Below are 8,894 nucleotides of genomic sequence, written 5' to 3' on the forward strand. Positions count from 1 at the left end.
ATCTATCTCTCACTTCCACTGTATAAGGGATTTGATTTAGGTCATACCTGAATGGCCTAATGGTTTTCCCTACTTTCTTCAATTTAAGTCTGAATTTGGCAATAGGAGTTCATGATCTGAGCCACAGTCGGCTCCTGGTCTTGTTTTTGTTGACTGTATAGAGATTCTCTATAAAGGTTAAAGACATACAAAACAATGCTATATATTATCTATTAATATATACATAAAAAATGCTCAGAAATGACCTCCTTTTCCTGGTCATGATGCAGTAACTGAATCAATCTTACCCTCACTCTGTAAACAATTACAAATTGAATAAAATGCACAAAACAAATGTTTTTAGACATTGAATATCAAATAGTACAAGACTGTCATCCCCAAGAAATGAAATAAATGAGGTGATCCCTACAATTGACTGACCTCTTAACTAAAAGCAATTAATTTCCAGACCATGAGCAGAGACAGCAGAAACCCAAATGGTCCAGTGGAGTTGAGATGAAAATCAGCATTAGGGGAGTAAGGCACCTAGAAATTGTGAGATAATTCTAAAAACAAGGAAGCTATGCCGAAAAGAGCTTCAGAAATCTATACAAGGGTACAAAGTAGGACAAGAATGACTAGAAAATTGTAAGATCAAGTTCATAGACACAATAGGGAGACCAGAGGAAGTGTGGAGTTCTCAGTCATCACTTGGGGGCATTTGGTGGAGACTCCAGAGAGGTCAGGTCTTAGCATGTGCTTAGTCGCTCAGTCGTGTCGAACTCTTTGCGACCCTATGGACTGTAGCCTTCCAGGCTCCTCTGTTCATGGGATTTTTACAGAAATAATACTGGAATGGATTGCCATTTCGTCCTCCATGGGATCCTTCAGACTCAGGAACCAAACCTTTGTCTCCAGGGTCTCCTTAACAGAATGAGGATTCTTTACTGCTGAGCCACTAGGAAAGCTCATTACATCTTAGTAGGAAATGGCAATCCACTCCAGCACTCTTGCCTGGAAAATCCCATGCACAGAGAAGAGTGATAGGCTACAGTCCATGGGGTCGCAGAGAGTCAGACATGACTGAGCGACTTCACTTTCACTTTCTTTCAATGTAACTTCGGAGAAGGCAATGGCACCCCACTCCAGTACTCTTGCCTGGAAAATCCCATGGACGGAGGAGCCTGTTAGGCTGCAGTCCATGTGGTCGTTAAGAGTCAGACGTGACTGAGTGACTTCACTTTCACTTTTCACTTTCATGCATTGCAGAAGGAAATGGCAACCCACTCCAGTGTTTTTGCCTGGAGAATCCCAGGGACGGGGGAGCCTGGTGGGCTGCCATCTATGGGGTAGCACAGAGTCGGACACGACTGAAGCGACTCAGCAGCAGTAGCAGCAGCAACAGCAGGGCTGAACTGGAATGAAGGTTATTCTAGACCCATCTTATAAGAGCTTAAAACCTGGAGTTGAAAGGATTATCAAACTGATCCACAAGGAACTTAACTCCCTGGAAGAACAAAGCTCAGTCCTCTTTTAAGAAGGTAAATACAAATCTAAATACTCAGCAAGGTAACATTCACAACATACAATTTCTAATAAAAAATTACTGGACATGTCAAGAAGCAGAAAAATGTTACTTACAACAAGGAGAAAATTGGTCAATTGGCTTAGCAAAGACAAAGATGATGGAGCTAGCAGAAAAGGACATTAAAAGGAACATAATAAGAAATGAAGATATTAAAAAAACAAATGTAACTTCTGGAGCTGAAAAAATACAAACTCTGAAATAAAAAAGTTCCCTGGATTAGACACTACATTAAAACAGATTAGCAAAACTTCCATGCAATCTCAATCAAAATTCCCTCAGGTGTTTTTTGTTTGGTAGGATTTCCAGTATGATTCTAAAATTACACATAAATGCGAAGATCCCAGTATAGCCTAAAAATTTTAGGGGGAAAAAAAAAACAAAACACAAAGTTGGAATATTCACACTACCAAATTTCAAAGCTTATTATAAAGCCACAGTCATCAAGTCAACATAACTTAAAGATGGACTTATAGATGGTAAAGAACAGAAAGTCCAGAAAAACTCACAAATATATGTTCATCTGATTTTTAGCAAAGATGCAAAAGTAACTTATGAATGCTAAGTCACTTCAGTCGTGTCCGACTCTGTGCGACCCCAGAGACGGCAGCCCACCAGGCTCCCCCGTCCCTGGGATTCCCCAGGCAAGAACACTGGAGTGGGCTGCCATTTCCTTCTCCAATGCATGAAAGTGAAAAGTGAAAGTGAAGTCGCTCAGTCATGTCTGACTCTTAGCAACCCCATGGATTGCAGCCTAACAGGCTCCTCCGTCCATGGGATTTTCCAAGCAAGAGTACTGGAGTGGGGTGCCATTGCCTTCTCCGAACTTATGAATAATAAATAACAAAACTTAGAACAGTTTTAAAAACTGCTGAGTAGGGGGTACCAAGGCCTTTGATTTTATTCTTTGTTCCATGCTTAAAATATCCCTAGTTAAAAAAGAAAAGGTTAATGCTTTACCCAAAGAGCAAGCTTAATTCATATTAAATTATCATAGTTACTACACATTTAAAGGAGGGTTTTCCCCCCATGTCTTAATTCACCCATGTTTATTTGATGTTACGCACAGGACACACACATACATATATAAAACTGGAGAAAAGAAAAGGATTCTCATATTTCCAGATTCTTACTAGCCATTCCTACTTACTTGCTTAAATGTTTCCCTCATCACTTCAAACAACTTATTAAAGACTACAGTTCACAGATCTGTCTCCACACCACTGACTCAAGTTCTTTTATTTTCTTTGATGGTTCCATCATTTTTAGGTCACAGGGACAGCATACTTCTCAGGAGTACAAACTATAACCACAATGCTCTGGTTCAAATCTTAAATTCACCATTCAAAAACTGCCTGACTTTGGGCAAGTTACTCGTCTATCTGCCTCAGGACAAATACTGAATACATATGAGGTACTTAGAGCTGCTGCTGCTGCTAAGTCAATTCAGTCTGAACCTGGCAAATAGCCCTGTACAATAAACGTTAACTATTCTTTTTTATGTTCTTATTGCTACTATTACAACTATCTCCAGACTCCTCTTTGTCTCTTCCTATGTTCCTCCTATATCAAGGACGGTACTAAGTCCTGCTGATTGTTTCAAGAACAATTTAACCTTCTTCCTATTTCTGGTCATCAGTAGTGGAGCACTAGACTCCTACAGCCTTCTTCCTATAAGCCTTCCTTTTCTTCAATTTCTCTCTACATTAATCTATTACATACTACTGTCAGATTAATCTTTAGCCCCTTCCATACAACCCCCTTTTCTATAGCAGGAGTAGTTTTATGAGGCTCTATACAAGGAAAAGAAGTGGGTTTTATTTATTTTATTTATTTATTTTTTTTTGAGGACACTGTGGGTTCTCAACTAACCACTATTATTAAAAAGTATGGTGGTACAGAAAGCCTCAGGTTGTATTTTAATCCTACAAAGCAAGCTAAATTTATTATTACAAGAGGAGTAACAATATATTATAAATTGACTTTGACTAGCATTAGTAGTTCTCTATTATATCAGCAATTGCTAATATAGTTTGAGATATGATTTAATATAAAAATTATCAGTCTTTTCTGAGTAATCACTTACCTCTCTGGGCCCTACTCTCTTGCTATTTAAAAAAACCTTATAGATAGGTCATCAATCTCTGTACTCCCTGACCCTAAAAGTTAATACTAATTGAGCACAACATTCTTTCCTGATGAGTCCAGAGTAAGCATAGTTATCCAGGAAATTAATACCAGTGAAGGAACTGGCATAAGTGAACTTATATGTCATTTTGAACTACATTATCTCCAGAGGTTCTCCTAATTTTAAATGTTAAAGGTCTGTGCTTCTAAAGTTCTACAAATCTATTCAAAATTCTTCTCATTTAAAATTTATAATTCAATTGAGACTACTTCCAGAAGTATAGAAAGCAACCTGAAATCTTTCATAAAAATTATTTTTGTATAGTTTTTAAATAATTGGGTTTAAAATTGTACTTTGAAACAAATTCCATTTTGATATTTCAGTATTAACTCATATTTAGGTGAGAATGCATTTTGGAAACACTACTAAAATGGGCCCAGAAATTTGATATGGGCACACAAAAGTTACACAGCTACTCTCTGAAATGTAGTTCTTAAAAATTTAAACAACATGAAACTTAACTGTTTTTGTGTGTTTTTTTTTTAACATTTACCTTTTTTCTTCTTTTGCTCTCAGCTGTTCTTCCTGTCTCAAAACTTGAACCATTACAGATTCAAAAACTCCACTTGTCAAGCCTGCCAAACTTCGTGGTGTTGACCGACGCCTTGTTGAAGTACATGCAGTTCCCTTCTCATCCTCCAATCCATAATAGCCTCTAGATGTAACTGCTATCGTTGTCTTTTCTCTCAAGAGCCTTGGAGAAGAATAAGTCATTCACAGGTCAAATCTTCTGGGTAAGCAATAAACCCCCTCAACCAGCATCTTAAGAAGAATCCTTTTTGCTAACTACATAAAACTTAGTTAAACCGTGCTTAGCTATGTTTCAGATTTTTATCCTTGCTACATAATTTCTAATTTTCCTTACTCATGTCATAAAATCAGTCTAAGTGATAGTGTCTTCCCTACATTAAAAAATATAAAACTGAAGCACTAAATTAAGAATTAAAGATCTCTTTAATGAAAAAAAATTTGTAAAATTAAATGTAGCACACATTTACATCTCTTTATAGATTTCATACTACTTATCATTGGTATGGGAAAGTATATAATAAAAAACGTTTTGGGAGAGAAAATTTATGATACATAAACATGTTGAAGTAATTATAAACAAATGAAGCATTATAATATATAAATATTAAGTGGTAAGCATTATGATATATAATTGTAAATTTAGAAACTTTCTGACTAAACTATATAAAGAACTTAATCTAGAGTTCTTCTTCAACATCACCATAAATATCTCCCTTACCCTATATTTAGTAATACAATACTAACCTAACGCTTAAAGATAATGATGAAAAAGTTTCTCAGCAGTTTGATTAATTACCCATAATTGAATAAAAACTATTTACACTAAAGAAACATTAATCTTATGAATTTTTAAGCCTAGACCAAAAACTGACTTCTGAATTTATGAGTTAATTGTGAAAAGCATTAGGGAAAATAACTGCTGTTGTACCTTTGCAAAACATGCCAGAGCCTCTGAAAGCTTTGTACAGGTTGTTTCTACAATGGTAAAATCAAATCAATCTTAAAACCAAGCATTCATTATGCTGGAAAGGAATGTATATTAATTAGAATAGAAGTTGACTCTGTAGTTGTATTTCCCTACTATCCTACAGGCACAGATTTCTTTAATACAAAATAAGCTAAAGGATCACCAAAACAAGATTTTATGTCATGAAATAAACTCCTGTACATCTTGAACTATATTCACAGTGGTTTATTACTCTAAGTTAGAATAACTTTTGTCTTACTCTCAGGCCATTTAGGGCCCTTGAATAGCATGTCTGCAAAGGTCTACTGTGGCACCGTTACATGTTTTGTTTACTATCAGGAGATAACATTTTAATTAATTCAGCTTTTGGCAGGGCATAAACTTTTAAATTGGTTTTCCAGTGTTGCTAAAGAACTTGAGCTAATCTATCCATACTATTTTAGGCTGTGATCTTTTAAGCTCAACAGCATACATCTGTATAATAGTTAATTGGGCTGGGAGTAAGGAATGCGGGCCCAAGGAAAATAAACTGGTAATAACAGATACTGAATGGGTATATCTGGGTTCATTTTAGTAGAGTGTTCACACTGATAGACTGACTAGTTCTATAATTTTATTTATCTCCTTATCAATACTAATGGAAAAGGACATTCATGGACAATATTACACTAAAACATGAAGACACGTCAGAAGTCACAGGGCATGGAGCATGGGGGAGAAGAGTTAAGAGAAACATTAAGTCATATGCTTAAACTGTCATGTAAACAAGTCAGAAACTAAATTTTACCCTTTAACTTCAGTCATTTAAGTAGAGACGATGAAGTTTCAAATTACTTTTTAAACATTATTTTCTCAGAACAAAGAGAAATTAATATCCTTTATACTCATCAGAAATAAGAATTTATAAGCTTTTATATTTATCATTCATAATTCAAATACAAAGAAAACTGTTTGTCTTGTATCAATACGTAAAGATAAAAGGGTCTAAGGAAAAAATTCTTATCCAACGTGAGTGGGTATGTAAAACTGTCACAGCCTTCTCGGACGTCACTTTGGTAATAATTATTAAGATTTAATGTGCACATATCCTTTGACCAATCATGCTTCTAGGAATTTGGCCTACAGACATATATCCACTACTGTGAGCAATAATACACACACAAAATATTGTTTGTTATTCAAAAAGAACAATGTGGAAACAAACATCTTCCAGTAAGAGATCAAATAAAGTCACGTACATCACACTGGAGAAGGAAATGGCAACCCACTCCAGTATTCTTGCCTGGAAAATTTCATGGACAGAGGAGCCTGGTAGACTACAGTCCATGGGGTCACAAAAAGTCGGAAATGACTGAGCACGCACATCACACCACACAATATCATCATCTATTAACAGCAATAGGTAAATCTGTATGTACTCACTATAAAAGATGTCCTTACTACATTGCTGAATATAAAAAAGCAGTTTCTGGACAAAACATATTTTTTTAACCCAAAGGAATTATATACAAGTATATGCATATGTAAACATACATATGGCATCTAGTAGTATGTGTTTGTGTACGTGTTCAAACTCTTACATAGATTATTGCAGTCTCTTTGTGACAATCTCCTGGCTTCTACTCAGATTTCTCTACAGTCTATCCTTTAGGCAACAAACCAAGTAATCCTTTTAAAAAGGTAATTAGATTAAGTCAATGCCCTGCTCTGTCTCCTCTAAAGCCTTCCAGTTATACTTAAAATACAACACTAAGTTTCGATGACCTACGAGAGCTAGTATGATATGGTTCTCATTTACCTCTGCAGACACTATCTTCTATGACTCTGCCTTTAGCTTTTTGTGTTCTGGTCACAAATGTCTCCTTATGATTCTCAGTCACACCATTTGCTTTGCACTGGATCTCTCTCCTGTAAGGCACTTTCCCCTTAGATATTTGTATGGCTAGGCATTATCACTTCATTCAAATCTCTATTAAAATGTTACCATATCTTAGAGGGCTTTCTTGACCACCACAACCAGCAACAGATTCCCTGTCATTCTCTATTCCCTTACTCCAGTTTTTTTTTCCTTCATGCTACTCATCATATACTACATGATATAATTATCTATTTACTTGGTAATTATTCATCTTCTTACCAGAATGAAAGCTCCAGGAGGATAAGGACTTTGTTTTGTTAATGGCCATTACCTTCAGAGCCTCAAATACTATATATACATGGCATTTGAAAGGATACAAGCCGAACTATATTTTATTTTAAATTTACACACATAGAGTTGAAAAATTCCAGTCATCTATTCTGTTGTTCACAGTAAAAGAATCTTGATCAAACATCTCTTACTAACTAGTAGTTTTCATTTTCATTCATCAGAGAATAAAAGGCAATAAAATAAGATGAAAATAAGTCTCACAAATAAGTCTTACAAATAAGAACTGTCAGATAATTAATCAACCTTCAAGTTACACAAAAAATAACTCCCCTTTTCTAAAATTGAAGCTTTTTCCTTCCTACTAGGAAAATTATTCTATGAAATCAGTCTGGCAGTAGTTTGAAAATAACAGACTGCTAACTGTAAATAAAAGCTAAGCAACAATTATAGTTGATTCATTGACTTTTATAGTTATCCTTTTTTGCCCACTCACAAAGCGTGAAAGGTCTTTTCTGTGGTGTTGATACATCCCAAATATCAGAATTCAGAGGTGCAATTTTGTTTAAAATTACTAAAATAAATATTAAGATGGAAACGGGCTGACATTAAGTTTTACTTAATGTTAACATATGGACTAACACTGACCCTCTACTAAATACAGATATTTGGAAAGGTTTCCACTATTACACGACTTTATGTTACTAAAACAATGTAAAAGTGACACCTATAAAATTTTTATCTGTATACTTAAAAGTTGGAAACAGAATCATCTAATCTGCTTAAAAATATTCTCAATGAAGAGTTTCAACTTCTTTTAAACCCATTTACTTAAAAAATTTTAAATGCAATACAGCCCTCAGGGTCCTGACAAGGAAGAGAGAATACTCAAAAGGAGGTGATGTTTAATGAAGAATCTATTTACAAATGTGCAACTAAGCTTCAGGGAAACTAGGAAGGGATGGAGAAGCACTCGTGGACCAGCCATAGAGCATTTTATCACTCTAGACTCAATAGGGAGGGGAGAGAGTAGTTACTGGAACCAAGAAGCTGCCATTGTAGGAGAGAGCTACACATGATGATGTACAGCTACTGACAACCTGCAACACAGCAAAAAAGAAGCTGTTAGATAAATATTTCTGTCTCTCTGTCAGTGCCTCCAATTCACTGAATCCAATCAGAAACCAGAGAACAAGGCAGACAAATTGAAGGAGTCCTTAGAGATCAGCCTCCCAGGACACAAAGCATAGTGAACAAGGGTAGAGACTAGATTTGAAGGGGGCTAATGTATGCAGGTCAGGAAGCAACAGTTAGAACTGGACCTGGAACAACAGACTGGTTCCAAATAGGAAAAGAAGTACGTCAAGGCTGTATATTGTCACTCTACTTATTTAACTTATATGCAGAGTACATTATGAGAAACACTGGGCTGGATGAAGCACAAACTGGAATCAAGATTGCTGGGAGAAATATCAATAACCTCAGATATGCAGATAAC

The 8,894-nt window shown here is 35.7% G+C and overlaps 1 protein-coding gene across 3 annotated transcripts in view; it reads right to left on the reverse strand.

Moving 5' to 3' along the window:
• KIAA2026 (KIAA2026 ortholog) overlaps positions 1 to 8,894 on the reverse strand; it is a 107,619-nt gene that overhangs the window by 70,698 nt on the left and 28,027 nt on the right. For all 3 annotated transcript variants that reach the window (XM_010833823.1, XM_010833821.1, XM_010833824.1), the window contains exon 2: positions 4,246 to 4,446. In XM_010833823.1, coding sequence (XP_010832125.1) covers positions 4,246 to 4,446 — 201 coding nt within the window. The remainder of the gene's footprint in view (positions 1 to 4,245; positions 4,447 to 8,894) is intronic.

Source organism: Bison bison, unplaced genomic scaffold (assembly GCF_000754665.1).
Source record: "Bison bison bison isolate TAMUID 2011002044 unplaced genomic scaffold, Bison_UMD1.0 scf7180017863936, whole genome shotgun sequence".
Lineage (NCBI taxonomy): Eukaryota > Metazoa > Chordata > Mammalia > Artiodactyla > Bovidae > Bison > Bison bison.